Source organism: Prionailurus viverrinus, chromosome A2, assembly GCF_022837055.1.
Source record: "Prionailurus viverrinus isolate Anna chromosome A2, UM_Priviv_1.0, whole genome shotgun sequence".
NCBI lineage: Eukaryota > Metazoa > Chordata > Mammalia > Carnivora > Felidae > Prionailurus > Prionailurus viverrinus.
In genome coordinates this window covers 135,976,717-135,996,041 of record NC_062562.1, presented here as the reverse complement: position 1 = coordinate 135,996,041, position 19,325 = coordinate 135,976,717, and the positions used below count along the sequence as shown (strand labels likewise).

Here is a 19,325-nt window from a genome sequence, read left to right as displayed (position 1 = left end):
CCCTTATGAGAAAACATTGTAAAAATGGCAACATGGAAAAGTAGTCAGGTTCTACAACAGACTGTTGGGTCTGTAGCTTCTCATCAAAAGTTTTTTTCTCACAAATTTTCATAAAGCAAAATGATTCCTAGAGCTAGAGTGCTGAGTTCTATTCAATGAGTAGAGTCTCTGACTAGAACAACTTGTCATGGCACATGTGTTTCATTTCATTCATGCTGCCCGTCAGTCATTGTGGAAGCTGGTTTTGTGCATGTGACCTACGAGGAACGACAGTTTGGGGCTGAAAAAGATGGTACATTTTTGCCGAAGACATTCCATTTTCCAAACCACCGACTGTATGTAGGAGTACTAAGGGCCTCCCGGGATGAGTTCCATCAGCAAAGAAAACCATTGTGGGACATTCAGAAGATCTGGGTCCTTAGTAAATGAAATGTAAACACATAAGTTTATTTGGGACACCAACACTTTTAAGGTTGGAAGACACCGGAAGACACAAATGGTTGCTGCAATACACAAAAGTTTATTTTTGATTTTTTTTTCTTTTCTGAAGGCAAAATATAATAGAACTGAACATCAATGAATTTTGTACAACAAAAACAGCTTTTAATATGGAACAGACAGTCCATGAATGATTTAAAATCTCGGAATGGCTTCCCTTTTTCAAAGTCATGCTTTCTTGCGGTCCACGAGGAGTTGGCACAAAGAGACAGTGGCAGCCCGCTGGGTGAGCTGAGGGGAAGGACGGGTGGGCTTCCCTAGATCCGCGTCAGCTGGTGCCACAGGCTGGATGGGAGGATGCTTTCCACTTTCTCCATGACAAAGTTTAGGGGGGCAAACAAAGTGCTGAGGAACTGCAAAGAAACCAGAAAGGCAGAGAGTCAGGAGAGATCTCGTTCAAGGCTATAAAATGAACCTCTCCAACCTACACTTGCATCTTCAGTCTTGGTATCATGTAAGTCTCAAAGGCTACAATTTTATATTTATGTTTATGGGAAACATAGTTGATGACCACACCTGAGTTCCAGCCCCCACCCTCAGCTCTGATAGGTAAGGAGGAGAAGTGTCTGCTGCTGCCCCCTTCACTCCTGACAGCAGACCCACAGTCCCCAGTCCTTCCAATTCATCTTCAGGATCTGCTCTGCCCCTACAGGTGCCATTAAAAAGGACTGACAGTTGGGTGACAAGTAGGCTGAGGAGTTAAAAGATGGTGACAACTTAGATCACCTGCCTGCCTAGCTGGGTACAGAACCCACTTTAAGTGGACAAGGCAATTTCAAAAAGGCAAGTTTGATACATGGCTGTAAATTGCTTTGGGATCCTATTGTCTCCGAAACACCTCTGTAGCCCATGCTCATTTCTGAACTACCTGCTTAGTGGAGTGCATCATGGACGCCTGGGGGAGGGCAGAAAACTGGCCAGTCCATGGATGACATGTCCTTGTTGAAGAAGTGCTGTCTGAGGAGATGTTTGGGAGCTCTCTCATTTGGTTTCTAAACTCCTTTCTGCTTTTCATGTAGAGAATAATGCTCATTAACAGTGCCTTTTAAGAAAGCCAAGTGCCTTGCCTGAGACTCATTTAACATAACCTCAAATTTGTTCTGATTATGTTCTTGTGAAGAATCAGCTTCATTCTGCAAACCATTCAGCATCTGGCAGAAGAGGTCCCCTAACAGAGCCCCATATGAGACAGAGGTGTCTGGGTGGTTTCCATGCTCTCCATCTGTTTAGAACCAAGGTATTATCTCGTTAGGGTTCAATACCTGGTTCTTACACTGTGGTGTTCTTTGTCCTAATCCCTTATCCTCAGCAGAGCACAGTCTACACCACCAAGGGTAGTATGTAAATACACATGCAGAGGGGGAACATGGTTCTGAGGTCAAAGTAGTAGTATATTTAATGAAGTAAAACAGGCTCCTCCATTGGCCATACGTTCTATGACTTCAGGTCTTCCATAAGGGGTATGGCAGGCAAGTTTCCAAAATTCACTTGACCTCAGAATCTTTCCTTTTCTCTAGTTGTTTTTAAGAAGCAGTAGAATACTACTTGGGAAGGTCTGTGACACATTATAGCTGGACCATTAAGTGTGACATTAGAGTGAAGAAACTCAAGATAGTGTAAGATTTGGAATCTTTCCCCATGCTGTGTCTTTTACATCAATTAAATGTATTTACTCAGTAAGGCACCTAAGTGCTGGATGAAATATAAAGGAGTCTGGGAACAAACTCCCATTATCAGGGAGCTCAAAGCCTAGGGTCATGGGGGAGGGATAGGTGGCCACAGAGATCTTTACACAACAAAGTAATAGTACCAGATAGACCATCATAGAATGGAAGATGGAAGATAAAAGCATCAAGAGGATTCAGAAAAGGGAGAGAATCCATTCAGATTGAAAGAATCAGGAAAAACTTAAAATGGAGCAACTGAAATAGACCACAACGGACGGCTGGGATGTCAGAGATGCAGATGGGACAAGGATGGCAAGGAGAGAAATACAAGCAGGTGATCCCTCCAGGTTCAATGAGCAGCTGGAACAGAAATGGGAAAGTAACTGGTATGCTCAGAAGAGGATAAATAATTCAGCTTAGCTCAATAGTGCAGAGTCTAAAAGTGACCAGAAGAACTCTGGGGAGGGCCTTGAATGCCACCTTGGGTTTGGAGTTAAGAAATAGGCAGCCATGTTAGCACTTGAGCAAATGTGGATGGCTCTTTCATCAAGTGGGTCTTAGATATATGGCAATTTCTGGTAACCTTCTGAAACTGTCCTTTGTTACATGCACAGAACCATGTGGGATGCTCTCCCTGTGGCCCAGGAATGAGTAATTACTACCCAAGCTGCTGATGACAGAGTTTGTAAAATCCTAGCAATGAGAAGATTGTTTGTTTATTAAAATCCTAGTTTTGAGATTTTGTTTGTAATCTGAGACCACTAAGGCTCCATAAAACACAGCATCTGCCTATAATCCTAGTTCCATAAAGAGGAGCCAGGTGCTGACGTAGTCTGGATAAACCAGGGATGCTGACAGGGGTTGTTAGTTGGGGCTCACCAAACAAGTGATATTGCTGGTGAAGTTATCATCTCCTAAAGACTTGACCTAAAAAAGATTTAGAACCACCGAAGTTGTGATGGAGTGGGTAAGGAACTACTGAATACTAGCCTGAGGTACTGTGGTTAGATGAAAGGCATCGCTCATGGTCTGTATTCTGGGCAATTTCACGCACTAAATGTGGGACACCAAGGAGCCTCAGCTTGGGTAGCAGAGCAAATGAAGAGGTCGTTACAAAGTTGCTTCAAAATAAGGCCTGTTTGTTTGCTTTGTTTTGGGCACTGACCTGACTTGCATAAAAGGAACAAAAGTGGGGCCTCTGGAAATCAAGAGGGGAATCTCCCACCCTGTTTGATGTCTGTAACTGCCCCTCTTCCCACACTGCACAGTAAGACACAGTGGGCCCTGACTCCTTGAACTTCACCTGCATTTCTTAATAAGGTTCCGCAAGAGAAATGAAGTCCTACCACCTCCAGTATATGTGATGATTTACTGCTCTCCCTCATATCTAGAGTGGTCTGTTCTTGGGAGAATTGAGAAAAGAATCCCCAGAACCTTTTCATAAAGATCCTAATTCTCTCGCAGCACCCAAGTGGGGATGTGCACCTTTTATTACTAAGCTACCTCCCTCCTCAGCACCCCTCCCTGCATCCTCTTCCCCATCCCTCTCCCACAGGGAACAAGCATACAAGGTAATGAGGCGTCTGAAGCTGATAAGCCCTCTCATTCAGTAACCAGATAAAGGTTAGTGGCTTTCATCAGGAGGTATAAAAAACAAGTTTGGGGGAACATGCCTTGCTTTGGATGTTCATTTATACTTGTTTGCATGTTTGAAAATCAGACAATACTTTTTGGCCAGAGACTCAACCAATGCATGGAGAAACGGCAGTTTCACTTACAGACTCGGGAAATTTATGGCCTGAAAAGTTTAGTCTGAATGAGCAACACCAGGCACCCCTGGAACAGCTCGTCTATCTCAACATCCAAAACTTCTGTCCAGAGGGCAGAGATACATGGTCCAAAATGCACTGTGATTCAATCAGTGTCTTATGGTGAGAAAAGGCAACTGAACTAATAAAAAAGAGAGAGTGACACTTCAATCGCCTGATCCTCCTTTTCCCAAAACACCATTATTTAGAAGAAGGTCATGGCTTCCAACATGCTTCGTTAACATTCAAAATGCCTCTGCTTATCTGAATAAGTTCCAGGTGCCCTATGCAATCAGACAATTGACATTTCACTGTAATCAATATCAGACTTCAAAGAGGTCAAGGCCTATAAGTGAAGATGAGAGTCAGAAGTCAGGGGGCTCAGTCTCAGTGAAGGAGAGAGATCAGAGGAGGAAAGACAGAGCCCTTCAAAGCAGACAGGGTCAAAATGCTGACCTTCCCACATTCTATGAGGGGCTGGGTTTGGAACGATAACTTATTTATATGAGCAACCTTATCTTAGTAACCAAACATTCTAGGAAGAGTTAGTCTTAAGTCATTGAGGTAGATTAGATTAGGGGGGAAAGCCAGTTGAAGCCGTTCGTTTTACTATTTTCCAGTGGCTCCCACTTTGCTGTGGGCTTCTTGACTGGCTGCATATCAACATATAAACACACTGGAGAGTTCCCAAGCTGCATGTAGCCTGGGGGGTGCCAGTGCAATCTCTCTGCATCTACTAAAAGTCATTATCCCAGGGATATTATCTCAGGCGAGGGCTGAGAAAGTCATTTTCACAAGCTGCAAATGGTTGTGGGAAGCCTATAGGGCGACTGCGATAACGTGCAGGGGGCTTCATGAGAGGCCTGCAGCAGTAAGGAGGGTGAAAACATGGGGGAAGACTCTGGGGACAAGGTCGGGGGAGAGGGACGGTGCCTGTCTCCTTCAGGCCATCCATCTTCCTTCCCCACGAAGTCTCTCTAAACATTTTGGAAACTGTTAAACCTTCAGGAAGAGCAAGATGAATGTGATCTTCCAGGCAGAGGTTTAAAAGCAAATTTATCTAAACTATATTTGGTTATTATGAGTAGCTGACCAAACTACTGCACCTCGGTAGAGTATAAAATAGGAGGACCATAGGCAAAATGATATTTTATTCAATCATCTGATCTAGACTCAAAACCAGAGCTTTGGAAACATTAAATGATCCATAATGAACACATCACTGATATTCTGGAGCCAGTAGAGCCTTTTCTAGGGACACTTAGTTGTATTCTATTTACTATCCTCCACTCCCCTAGACCCTTCCCTGGTTAATGCAGTTTCAGGCCATTAGTCATTTCATTCAATATGGTGGTCTCGGCCCTGGCTGCACACCTGAATCGCCTGGGAAGCATCTGAAAACTTAAGATGCCCATGCTGCACCCCAGGCCAGTGAAGTCAGGAGGCAGGCATTAGTCACTTGTAAGCTCCCTAGGTGATTCCAAGGTACAGCCAGGGCGAAACATCTGTCACCTTCGAAAGCTTTCCCCCCAGTGGCACTGGCACAGCACCACGTACTTGTGAGTGGCTGCTCAGATGTTCAGCTTGCTAGAGACCAGTGTTCCTAGAAGCAGGTATGGTGCTCAACACCTCACTCAGAACCTGCTGGAATCCTTGTTAAAAACACAGATTTCTGGGTGCTAGCACTCAATAATCTGAGTTTCTGGTGGTGGGGCCAAGTGAATTTTTTTCACACTAGAGGGTGAAAATCTCTCTTCTGATCCAAAAACCCACCAACTGCTATTTGTTTACTGAAAAATACTGGGACAATGACATATTTTTAGAAAAATTCTCTAAAAATGTTTAAGAGAGGAACATAAAAGGAGGAAATATAATTGTCTACTATTGTAAATATATTCCTATTTTAAATTTTGCTAAGTTAAACTCTAGTCTATTCAGAATTTTGGCAACTATTTTTACTCAGAGGTTGGCTTGGGAGTATAATAATGAATAGTGGAGGTCCATAAATTAGGGAACATCCAACATGGGGCGTTGTGGGTTTAAAAATCATGTTATATACAGAAGACTTAAGGAAATTTGAGATGTTTTACCAAGAGTCAGAGGTCAGAGGTTGCCACGAATGTATTAGCTGTCATAAGAATTTGCAAGAAGGAGACTTGTTGAGTATAGTTTTGGAGGGTAGATAGGAACAACAGGTGGATATTAGAGGAAGGCATATTTTATATAAAGAAGACTTCTGAGTGATCCAACAATGAAATGGGCTTTGATGTTAAGTAGGCAAGTTCCCCATCACTGAGAGCATTCAAGAAGAGTCTAAATGACCTCCATCCCATTACTCTTGAAGGCAGTTTAAGGTCCCTTTCAACTCTAAGAGTCCATGATTATAATTACAAAAGAAGAGGAGAAATGCTAAACTGTATCTGATTTTTACAGTGATTCTTTCTGCAGAAACCACTACCATTTATTTATTTAATAATCATTTATTGAAAACCTACTACGTGCAAGGCACTGTGCAAAGCTTTGGGGATACAGAGATGAGGAAGACACAGTCCTGCTCTCAAGGAGCTCACATTCTAAAAGGGGGACGGACAAGTTTTTAACAATTATAGTACAATAAGTGTGATAATATAGGTATTCATAGAATACTGTGGGATCACGGAGGAAAGACCTCTAACTCAGCTTGGGAGAAACTTAGAAAGCTGAGTGTAAAAGAGTGAAGAGGAGTTAGTAGAGTGGACAAGCCAAGGTGGTGATAGGGAAGGGCGTTCCATGCAGAGCAAAAGGCACGTGCAAAGGCACTGAGGTGTACAAGAGCCTGTGCATCTGGGAGTGGTGAGTCACTATGGTCTAAGAGCAGTGTCTATGCAAGAGCTGGGAGAGATGAGGCTGAAGAGGCAAGCAAGGCATGATTGTAAAGGACCTTGCATGCCTTGCTAAAGATCTGGGACTTTATTCTGAAGTTGGTGGGAAACCTTTGGAGAAATTCAAGCAGGGAAGTGACATGCTCAGACTTGCATTTTAGAAAGATCATTCTTGTGTCAGTACGAGAGAAGGACTGGCAGGGGATGGAACTGGAAGCAAGGAGACCAGTTAAGACTCTGGCAGAGGAGTCCAAGCAAGAAATAACAAGACCTAAACTGAGAGAGATGCTCTGGGGAGAGAAGGGGCTAAGTAGGGATGAATTACATTTACTGAACGCCTAGTAGCATTGGAGGTTAGATCCGACAGACTGGAAGCTGAGACAGGTAGGGTGTGGAGAGTGAGAGAGGAGCCTGGGAGGGCTGCTGCGCTTCTGGCTTGAGTAACTGGGTGGATGGCAGAGGCAATGGCAGAGGTCAGGAATACAGGAGGAGGGGTGGTTTTGGTGGTGGGGGAAGAGCGTGATGAGTTCAGTTTTGGAAATGCTGAGATTGAGGTGCCGGTGGAATTTCCAGTTCATCTTCAACACGCATGAAAATGCTCTTGCAATTCCAGTCCCTGAACTCTGCCGAGCAGAAAATGTCAATCATCTGGAAAGGGATTAAATCACCCAGCCAAGTTAGAAATCATCCTTTCTGACTCCACTCGCCTTGAAATCAGAATGGAGTTCCAGGAAAAAGCATTGATGCTCTTTTCCTTATTCCTTCTGTTTGAAACCCATCTGTGGCAAAATCCTTACACTTATCCTCACTGCATGTGAAGGTTAAAATGGTTGGTTTTCAGGGAGCCTTGGTGGCTCCGGTTAAACAGCCGGCTTCGGCTCAGGTCACGATCTCACGGTTTATGAGTTCGAGCCCCTCGTCAGGCTCTGTGCTGACAGCTCAGAACCTGGAACCTGCTTCGGATTCTGTCTCCCTCTCTCTCTGCCCCTCCCCCGCTTGCACTCTGTCTCTCTCTCTCTCTCTCTCTCTCTCTCTCTCTCTCTCTCAAAAATAAACGTTAAAAAAATGGTTGGTTTTCAACAAGGAAACAATGGCTCTTGATTGTCAATGCAGATGGCTTTTCTTATTATTAAAGCTCCTCTCCACAGTCCTACTTAAAGACTCTTACTGGATTTCCATATTCTAAATGTCACGTCTGTATATTTCTTAATACAAGTTCTTAATATACTTTTTAATTACGAGCCCTTCACACGTTCTCAGCTCATTCCCCCAACAAGCCAACAGTTTATACCCATTAAAATATTTATTGAAATCATCTTTGAAAATGTAAATCTCATGTTTATTGAAGGAAAGACTCACAATATCTAAAGATTAGAAATAATGTCATTCAACTTATGTAAAACTGAGTAATTTTCCATACATTTTCTCATTTACTAGGATTCCCTTAATTATTTATTTAATCCTTTTAGGTTTCATGCTTTTTTTGAAACCTGGTAATTTTTTTGTGAAATGAGGCAAGGCATGCATTTACAAACAACCTGCACTTTTCTCATTTGACCCTCAACCTTTTGATTCTACTGATGAAGATGAAAATTAAACAGTGAGCAAACAATCAATACAGGTATATCCATTTCTACACAACACTCCTTCATGTCTCTTCTCCTCCCCTTGGCTTCCCTTGGCTTCCCATGTCCCTTCCCTCAGGCCCCCCTCTTGGCAAATACTCACAGCTTTTGCAAAGACCCCCATGAGTTCCGGGAACTGATGTGTCAAGAGGGCCAGCATGGCTGTGAAGGAACACAATCCGGCAGTGAAGAGGATGAAGAAGGGAAGCTCCTTCTTTGGGTAAACTGAGACTTCATGGAAAGCTGTGGAGAAATGCAGACGGAAACATGAGTGCCATAGTGAAATGCATCCTCAGGGAATTTCTGTACGTGGGACTGACTCTTCAGAGCTGTGGCTGAAGCCTCTTGGAAATGAAAAGGGCAGGGTACTTGAATGAACCAGAGCCAACATCTGAGCCAGCCGCTGGCTTGCCTATCTGCTTCTCCCAAGTCCATGTTCAACCTTGAGCGCTCTACTTGGGAGGCATGATAGGGCTAATTTGAGGATGTTACATATTTTGGGGCAGGAACAGTAACACACTCTACGCCTAATACATAGTATTACTTTCTCAAAAGGAAACACAAATAAAACAAAACCTTATTCACATTATAAAATACATGTTCATTGGACAAAACCCGGAAAACCCAAAACTAAGTCTACTGGGGAAAAAAAAATCTTCTGTCTAGATTTTGACCTTCCTGTAATATTTTAGTCATTATAATGAGGCGATATTGGTTTATCTTGTATTTTTTCCTGGCACACTCTAAGTCTGTCGGTGGAGGGAGCCATCCTGATAGACATCCAGCAAGGACCTCACATGGTGGCCAATTCAATCTGCAAAGGTTGGAAATCAAGGCTGCAGGGGTCATCCGGCACAATTGTAGGAGAACCGTAATGATAAATACACTTCCAACAATCACCAAAAAAAACCCCAAACCCAAACCAAAACCAAAACAAAAAAACAACCAAACAACCAAAAAACAAAAACAAAACAAAACAAAACAAACTGGTGCTCTTTAGAGCCCCTTCCATAACTTCAAAGTTTCAAATGTTGGGTTTAGGAAAACCAAAGAACAGGTGGTGCCAATGCCAAGGGAACGGACGCCCTGCTTTCTGCTCACCGTGTGGCTGTGAGCAGCCTGGGCGCTGGGGGTTCCCTCTAGGGGAGATAAGCTGGCCTGTGCAGAGAGAGGGGCCCCAGCTGCAGGCGCCCTGGCTGAGGGGGCTGTAAAACTGCCTGTGAGCAGTACTGCCACTGGAACCGAGAGGGTCCAAGTGCTCCACGTTCTTCAGGAAATCCAAGATCTGAAGGCCTTTCTGCGACTGTTCAGCTCTCATTACTTACAGCCCTAAACTATAACCCGCTTGGCCTGAAAGTGAGGGTGGAGACAGCAGGGAGGGACAGAGCACAAAGAAGTGTGCACACCTGAATTCGGGCCATCCACCTGCTGGGATTCGAAAGAAGGTACAAGCACGCTTGGGGCCTAATGTCCAACAAGGGTACTTTTAAAGTGCAAAACGTGGGTAGCATTTAAAACAATTGGCCCTCTTTGTATCCACACCATCCTTGCTGTCAACACCCAACCCCCGAAAGATTTTGAGGGGAGATCAGATTTTGGGCGACTGCATTCAGTTCAAGAAATGAGAGTCATAACTTTCTATTTCAGGTTCATAAAGATTACTCCTATGAAGTTTCTTTTAAGAGCTATAATCTCGTTCTAATAGTGAATCTAGTCCCATGGAAACTTAATTGGATTCAAAGAAAACATTTTAAAACTGTGCTTTTCAGAAAACTGCCATTCTTACTAGAAATGGAAATTTTAACAAGGGTCTCCCTGAAGGAGAGTCCAAAGGTAAAGTGTGGGCACACATAACAGAAATTTCTGAAATAGAATCTAATGTAGTGTGAGGCATTTTCACAATAAAACTCGGGCAAGAAGCAATGCATCACTGAACTTTCCCGGCTCCATAAGGAACAAACATGACATTGCCTCGGGCCAGCAAGGAAACAGGTGAGCCACCTCTCGCTGCTTCAGTCTAAGCAATTTGTTTTGCACCCAGACCCCACCGTGTTGGGGATTTATGATAGGCTCAATAACATTGGCATTACACAATTTATTATTGGAGCACCTAGGGCTCCAAATCTACACTACTCCCCTGGGCTCTGAGATAGGCTATACCTGGGGTGGGTCAAAGAGAGGCGGTGGTAGGAGAGAGGACAAGGGAGAGAGAATAGCCAAAATTTGGAGCTTATTATCTGAGGGAGGAAAATATGTCCTAAGTCAGGGCCACACGAAGAGCCTGGACAGGATCCCCGAATACAGTATGATTTGATAATAGCTATTTAGTAGGACTTGTCAAAACAATGTCGTATTACAGTAAACCAAATCATTCTTCCCACGTGCGGTGTGGACCAAGAGACTGCCAGCTTGTAAGGTTCTTGAGGGCAGGGTTCCCCCTCTTCTTGCTGCATACAGTGCTGAGGCTGCACGTGTGCTCTGCACATGTCATGCCAACCCACTACGTGCATCCATGAGCTGCTCATGGGAAATCCCTCTGGCCAAGAGCATTGCATCACCACAGACAGCACGCCCGCCCTGCCCCACGACTCTGCCTCTGGCAATGATGCCAGCGTCCTGGCACTGCCCTCTCATCCGTGACTCATGTGCAGCACCCTCTGAAGTCAGTGCTTCCTCTTCAAACTCCACTCTGTGCAGACTGCATTTGACCAGCTGGGCCACGCAAGGGGGAACCACGCACAGTGGACCAGCCCGTGCACATCAGCCTGGAATTAGGGGTCTCTGCTCAGGCCAACTGGTACATGATAGCTCTTCATTTAAATTTAAGTCCTTGGAGGTCTTTCCCTTTGATGAATCTGGAGGGACTTGGAGGAGCAGGATGCCAAACCCACACACATAACTCATTTTAATGCATATGCTATCCAGTAAGGACAGGGCTTGGGAGAAGAGTAATAAAAGACAAGGAACACTGTAAACATTTATCATTCCCACCTCTTCCCATCCCCACATTCGTGCACACCACCCTCACTGGCTGAGGAGAGGAATACAGAAGTGAGACTTACATGGAAGCAGCTCTCGATCTGCTGTTTCTGTACAGATTGGGTAAGGATAAAACAGATGTCCCTTTTCCAAGGGATAAGGGATCATCCGAAAAGCTGAAAATGAGAAACAATATGTTAGAGGTTCAATATTTGTCTCATAACTTCTCGATTTCAAAAAGGGGCTTTCGAGCATTTTTATAATGGTAAACAGTTCTACAAGTAACTCCCAGAAAGGATGCAAGAGTTACCCAAACTCTGAGTTATATGCCAGATAAGCTGTCAGAGATGCATTATGATGTATGACTCACACATTTATCTCACACTATATATTCTGGGCAAACCTCACAAAACTGGGTGGGGATAGGGTGCAGGGGAGTAGGGAAGCCATCAGCTCAATGCCCAGGATTTCCTCATCTACAAAGTATTATTAAAATGTCACAAGCACTAATTCAATATAGCTCAACTGATGGTAATAACACAAACCTGGATTGAAATGCTTCCCCAAGAAGCAAATGTGGATTGACTAGCTGAAGCTTGTTATAGATGTACAAATATGAAAGGCATTCTACCATGTCTATTTAAAAAACATGTCTAGGTGGATGAGAATTCCAACCAAGATGGACAAAAGTGCAAACCTAAAATTGCATGACTTGGGAGGTATTTCTAAACTTTAAATGAAACTTTTCAATCTTCAATACCATGTGGGGGGAAAATGGATCTGGAGAGATTGATTATCTGTGTTTTGATGATGTCAGGCCACCTAAATTCTGCTCTTGTGGCTTCAGATAACATGAGGTCTCACACTGAATTATGGCTTTCCAATCAATCCATCCCTTTCCATTATCACGTGTGTTACTCTCCCTGTTACGATGTCATCAGCATGTTAGTCTCACTGTTGCTATGAACTTAGTGCTCACAGAGTAATTTTTCTTCAACAGATGTCCTTTGACTACAGCATGCTGTACATGTAAAGTATAAAAACGACACCCTACATTGGCAAGGTCACATAACAATCCTTGCTCAAAGAGGAGTAGGTAGGGGCAACACAACAATCTTTTTAGTCTTAAATGCTGCATTTCAAGGAATCGTAGCTACATCCTCAGCTGTGTAATTACCTCCACCTTCTCAAAATGCCATCAATGTACGTATTTATCTTTTGCATACTTATTTCAAATGGGAATCAGAAACAAAGAATGTTCTCCCTCACAAGAAATGACAAGGTTCCATTGTAACCAGCATCAGTGCACATATGGTATTTATTCTGGTGTCTGAATATTATTTAAAAGTAAAAACATTATGTATGTGATTCCAGCATTTGGAATGCAGTCAATCTACACCACAGTGGTATCACTCTGAGGTTACAGCACATTGCCATGGAGAATATAAATCACTAGAAACGTGGGATTAGAGCAGAGCCAGTGTGCTGGCAGTTTGCTGAGGTAAAAATGTTATCAATTTTCCTCTTGTAACAGAAACCTCTTAAACGGAGATTAAAACATTAAAAACACCCCAGACTTTAACTCTTCTTAAAATGAAAGGCTCACCCTAGTTCAATCAGACTTTTCTTTCACACAAAGATGGCTTCTGCTCACTGCAACTAACAAGAGGCACTCCCTGCACAGGTTGTTAGCATGCAGACATCACTCGGAGGAACCAGTATGTCTCAATAGGTTTGCAAGACGAGGAAAAAAAGTACAAAACAAAACCAGTGCCTTAACAGGGTACGCTAAAATCTCTTCTGGGAAGCAGTGTGTTTAAATTTAAACTGCAGTATGGCAGGATTTTAATACCGTTTCCCATAAATGAAGGCTGCTATGAAAGCATCCCAAAAATGTGGAAAAACCTACGTGGAATTTTTTTTTTTTACCCCAGATTCTCTATGCACGACAGGGCTGCTGTAATTATGAATCTGTTCAGGTTCACATGATGTAAATAAACCCTCACTTTTCAAAGCGGCTATAAATTTGAATGCTAAATTTTACTCAAAATTGAAGTCAGTCTGTACTTCAGGGAGCAATTTTTTAAGTGAAATATAGGAGTGCAAGATCTTGAGAGTGTTCAACCATAGAAATCAAATGGTTGGTTGGTGTCTTTTCAGTCAGATGCCAGATCTTTTTTTCTGCAGTGTTTGGCGTGCATACAGGATTCTGTGCATCAAGTTAGTCTTTTCCTTCTAATCAGTTCTGGTCTTTTTGGAGAGGGTGGAGAGAGTGGTTACATACAACTTACACACACACACACACGCACACACACACAGTCGTCCTGCACTGTTCTCCCCACCTCGCCCCCTCCCACGGCTCCCTCCCTCACAACCTCCATGACTGAAAGATGTTTGGGGCACTCTAAAAATTTTGTTCTCATGTCAGTTGTCATTTACATCGAGTTCAGAAAATAAGATTAAGCTTTTTGGCTTCACTAAACAAAAGCAAATACAATTTCTGTTTGCAATTCTATCCCTCAGCCACCCTGCTGTGCAGGGTCCAGGAGAGTGTGAGATAAGCAGTGGAGGTCTGGGGAGAGCAGCAAGAGGCACTACAGAAGCCCCACCAGCCTCACCTCCCACCTCCGGATCCCCTCGTTGAGAAGACAAGAACCTCGTGGCTTTAGCTGAATGTCCAGAAATTTTGCAAGTGCAAATAGTTACATGCTGATCTGATGGTGAAAAGAGGAATTAAAAAAAAAAAAAAGCGCATCTATTTTATTAATTTTATCTATTTCCTAAGTGACTACAAAGCTCCTAAAAATCTTTGTCTGGAAAAACACACGTTTCAGAGGAATTAAAAATGTACATGTATTTGGTTAAAAACAAAACAAAAAAGCTGGGCCACTCCAGGTTAATGCATAATACACGAACGGCATTTCATGTCTGCATTTTCCTCTATGTGCCGTCACCTCTCCTACCTTGACTTCTGTTGCGCCATTGAGGAAGAGACAAAATGAAATGGGGAGCCAGTTAATGAACACATAGGACCCCCACAGCAAAGTCTGAGGCATTACACTGCTGTCTTTTCTCCCTGACCAGACTCGTTTTCTAAGCCCCATGCCTTTCAGTGCTGTGCTCACCAGAGACCCTATACTAATCCTGGAGAAAAAAATTAACAGAACCAAAAAAGGGACAGAAGGATAGATACATGAACAAACTGATTCCCAATTTTCCCATTGATTTCCAGTGACCTCTCATCTTACTCATTATATGGATAAGGATAGAAGATAACGTGGGATATTTTGTCTATGTTGGCCTTTTTCAAAGAGGACCTCAGAGAACTTTATATAGACAGATTACTTGTAGTAGTGAGAAGTGAGTTTGAATCCTAGCTCCACCTTATTAAAATGTGAGTGCTTCCTCATGTGCCTGGGATAGAAAGGTGAGCCACACACTGTCCCTGCATTGATGGAGCTCACTGCCTGTGGCGGGAAACAGATGATCCAATAATAATGAAAATCAGCGTGGAAGTTTCCCTGTGATGGTGCCCCCATGCTGTGCATATCTAATAAAGGAGTCGTGGAGGTGACAGGTAAGGATGAGCTAAACTTGACCAAGCTAACAACTGTATGAGACTGGGTGGGTCATTAGTCTGTGTCCAGTCTCTCTGTCTGCAAACATGAGAATACTACAGACTCTGAGAGGCTTCAAGAAACTAAGTGTCTAAACATGGGGCCCGATGGCCCAATAAAGGTTAGGTTTCTCTTTACATTCTCTTTCTACTAAACCCAAAGTTCCTACTTTCTCTATCAGGTCATACTCTTGCTATTAAGTAAAAATGCTACTTGTTTATAAACAACTAGAAGTGCAAATGACAGAGCAGAAAACTATCATCAAAATACAAATTTTACATTGTCACCTTTGAATGTAAAGTAGGTAACTGGCTCTAAAGGCTAGCTGTCTTTTATGAGGCATTTGGGCACAATAATAAAGAGTTCTAAAGTCAAAAAGCCTGGGTTCTGATCCACATTCTTTCACTAGTTATGTGGTCTTGGGAAAATCACCCTCCCTTGATTAAATGATGTACCAGTCCAATTCTGAAGAGAAATTCTGGAATTTTATAGGAGATTCACTAACTTGCTGGTGACCATCAACACCTGAACACTCTGTTCCTACTTCCATGACAGTACTGCCTGTGTGCACACTGTATGTTATATATGTTATATGTGCGTGTGTGTTTCTAGATGTATATGTGACTATATAGGAGCAGACGCATATGTGTATTCACACACACACACATATTAATGTTTCTCTCAAAGCATTTAAGAGTCTTATGTATCCTGGTCTCTCCAACACAACGCCTGGCACAAAGGAGGCGCTCAATAAATGTTCAATGAATAAAGGAATAAGTGAACTAATGCACAATCAGGAAGAGACACGGTTTTCCTTTTAAAATCTCAGGCGGATTGAAATTATGGCCCATCGCCAAGATAGAATAAATGAAAGGGACAAGCTGGTCTTACTGGGCAGTAGGTGACGAGGCATTGCATGACATCTGGAGACTGGCTATGACAGTAAGTTAACTATGACCAGAAACTTTAGCAGACCATCGCTTTCTCCCCAAATTATAAAATTTAGCATTAGCTCTATGGGCTGAGTGGTGGGGAAATCTCTCTTTAGCAGTCCAAAAGGTGCCAGCCTTTTGGAGGAAAGGTTTGGTTAGAGGAAATGCCCCAAGGACCACATCTTACAGCAAGCAGCATTTACTATCAGGTTCAAAGAGAATAAATTAGAATCAGAATTTCATCCTATGCTTCAACAATGGGCCATTTTCTCCTCTCAAAGGAAATATTCTGCCTTAGTCCCCCTCAAAAACACCACCTTCAAATCTTATACATTATTTAGTGAATTCTTTGGGGAGAAAAAATCTCCAAAAAGAAAATAAAGAGTCTTACTTGGTCAAGTGGAAAAAACAGAAACAAAGAAAGGCTAAGTGATTTACCCTATGGCATACTTGTCTTCCGATATATAGAACTAAGTTAAATCTTAAAGTTCATAGTTGCGGTCAGCAGACTACCCTGCTTTGTAAAATAAATACAGCTAAAATGAGCCTTGTAAAGATCGAGGTAGGAAGGAGATAAGGCCACATCAGTATTTAATATAGGTAAAACATAGATGTGCCATTTAAAATAGGGCCCCATAAGGCGCAATACTGTTGTAAATAAGACCCAGTTCAAATGAGATCCCTCATTTATATACATTTTGTATATTCAACTCAGACTTGCAGAAATGTGTGTGTGTGTGTGTGTGTGTGTGTGTGTGTTTGTGTGTGAGGATAACCAGAACCTACAGTGTTTAAAATAAGTGTAATTCAGATAAGGTGGCAGCTGTGTAATGACCTAAGAAACATATTTTTAAATCTTGTAAATTAAAGCTTTTCCCCTTTCTTGATTATCTTGACTTTGAGGAACATATTGTGCAATTTCAGGGGCTGGGATAGTGATGAATCAAACATTTTAGAAACCTTTGAAATGCTGATGTATTTGTGGTTGAGGACTCAGGTTTTTTTTTAACCACCATATGTTTCAAACCCAAACAATCTCTGCCATGCATCAGCTGGACTTTGGGGTTTTATCAAAAATGTGAGTTATTTCAGCCTGATTGGTGGGAAATTCACTTAATTCCACAAGATGACTAACGCTCATAATAAACTCATTAAAGTGCAAAGCAAAATATAATCTCCATCCCTACTCCTAAACCAACACTTTTGACAGAAGAATGTTTTTTAATCTCCAAAAGATCAACTGACTAAAAGAATACTCATTCTTAACATGGGAACTGGTGAAATTAGGTACTGTTACCTTCATCCCTGAATTCCCTTTCTAATGAAAAGGGGAAGTTGAAAGGGAGTTGGGGAATGGCCTTAAATTTCAGAATGAACTAGAAAAGATGTAAAGGACAAAACCTAAAGTAGGAGGCTGGTGATGTCAAAAGGCGCCACCACGTGGTGCACTGGAGGAAGTGCAGCCTCCTGCACTCGGGCACAGGCGGTCTGAGGGACCTCTGAGGGAGACGGAGCAGTTCACCTACTGTAGTTGCCCCAGAGCAACTGCCTTGAAGCCCAACACCCTGGGGTGGGGAGAGGGCAATCAATATCATCTGTGATTCACAGTTTTGAGAAACTGGGTGTGTTAAGTAAATACCACTACAGGTAGCCACGTCGGAATTGTAATCCAAGTCCTCTGATTTAAAATCCAAACTCTGATGCCTCCATTTAATTTAACTCAGAATGGACACAGGTCAGGAAGCACTGTCAAAAGACTGCACATGACTGTCTGAAGTTAAAGTGGTAATTCTTTCTTCTAAATTCCATGAGAGATTTAGAGCTTTGTTCATAAAAAAAACCAAAAAAAACCCTAGAACTTTGCAGTGAAACATACACATATGTGCTTGTAGAAAAATACATATGCTTGTTGAGAAGACTGGAAAAATGCAAATATGAAGGAAAAAATCTCTTAAAGTCCACTTAAAGATGCATTTATTTCCAGTCTCTTTCCTTTGTTTACATGTAGAATTTATTGTTTATAAAATTGGGTTCATTCTACATTTAAAATATTTAAGTCAACATTCCACAACAAAAATACAATTTTATATAGAATGATTAACTTTCTAAACACTAGAAGAGGAGTAAGTACTCCCGAGCCTATAAGTTGTGGTGTAAATTGAAGGCTTCCAAGCAAATGTCTCAGAGATAACTGATCCTCTTATGCTTAACCTATTCAGGCAAAAGCTACATAGCTGGTATTATAGAAAAGAAGCCTGAAGGGAAAGTGGACTTGGGTTTACATCCTAGCTCCACCAACAGGGGCTGCAAGACTTACAACAAGCCACTCCTCTCGATGGCCGTGTTCCTCTGTTACACAACTGAGGTGGCCACCTCTCTCTCTCTCCGGTCTAACTCAGAACATTGTCAGGAAGAGTACATGAAATGATGGGCATGAAACTCTTGGTAAATTACCCAGCTGTACACCCACTCTTGAAGGTGCTTGGTATTCTCCAAGACACCTGTGCCTAGGAAGCACTCACACAGTTCCCATCTAGAACTGCATGGTAGGACTCTCTTTTCAAAAACTTAATAGTAAGTAGTGCAACTTCCTTGGAGTGGTTTCTATTTATCCGTAAGGATCAAATGCAGAATTTCTCTTTCTTTGAGGTCCCTGACTGCCTTGCTATCCTGGTTTATGTCTAAATATTCATCTCCTCTCTTCATTTCAATAAAATCTGAGGTAATTACATTCCCCTAACATTCCCACTCTGCTAGATTTTGGAGCTCACCAGGTTACTGCACATTTCTTCAGATCTCATTGTCCTTCCCAGTTGATTCAGAGAATCTCCCCATTGTTATCTGATTATATGGGTAACTCATTTCCAAACAAAATTTCCAGTTATTCCTGAGGGGATTTTTTTTTATGGTTATGCCATTCCTAACACCATGTCTCTATCATTTCTTGCCTCCCTGTTTTGATCCTTTCGATACAACTGTAACTTTCTTAATCAATTTTGCTATGTTTCCCAAATGCTAATCTATGACTATATCTTTATTTGGTTAGCCAATCAATCCACTAAATTTTTCCACAACTAACCCTAGTTGAGGCCTCTAATGTTCAATCTTGCTAGGCTTTTTCTATCTCTTTCTCATGTTTAAATAAAAATTCCTTTTGTCCTTTTTGGGAAGAACACCTTAAATGCAGTAATAAACCAAACCCAGTGGGGACTGTACATGCCTACACATGCCCTCAGTGGAGTGAGCCGTCTTAACATAGGACCGGGACACCTGAAGTGTGTTATTACACTTATGGGGGGGGGGGGGGTGGAAGCATCAACCAAGTCAACATCACTCAA

At 42.4% G+C, this 19,325-nt stretch overlaps 1 protein-coding gene across 8 annotated transcripts in view; it reads right to left on the bottom strand.

Moving 5' to 3' along the window:
- Positions 1–500: 500 nt before the first annotated feature.
- Positions 501–19,325, bottom strand: part of ST7 (suppression of tumorigenicity 7) — a 252,467-nt gene continuing 233,642 nt past the window's right edge. For 5 of the 8 annotated variants that reach the window (XM_047849622.1, XM_047849616.1, XM_047849618.1 and 2 more), the window contains 3 exons: positions 11,522–11,614; positions 8,563–8,702; positions 6,438–7,482 (listed from right to left, as the gene is read on the bottom strand). In XM_047849622.1, the coding sequence (XP_047705578.1) occupies positions 7,363–7,482; positions 8,563–8,702; positions 11,522–11,614 (353 nt within the window). In that variant the 3' untranslated portion in view covers positions 6,438–7,362. Of the gene's footprint in view, positions 852–6,437; positions 7,483–8,562; positions 8,703–11,521; positions 11,615–19,325 lie in introns of those variants that run through there. The other 3 variants (XM_047849617.1, XM_047849619.1, XR_007150291.1) reach the window with 2 other exon arrangements.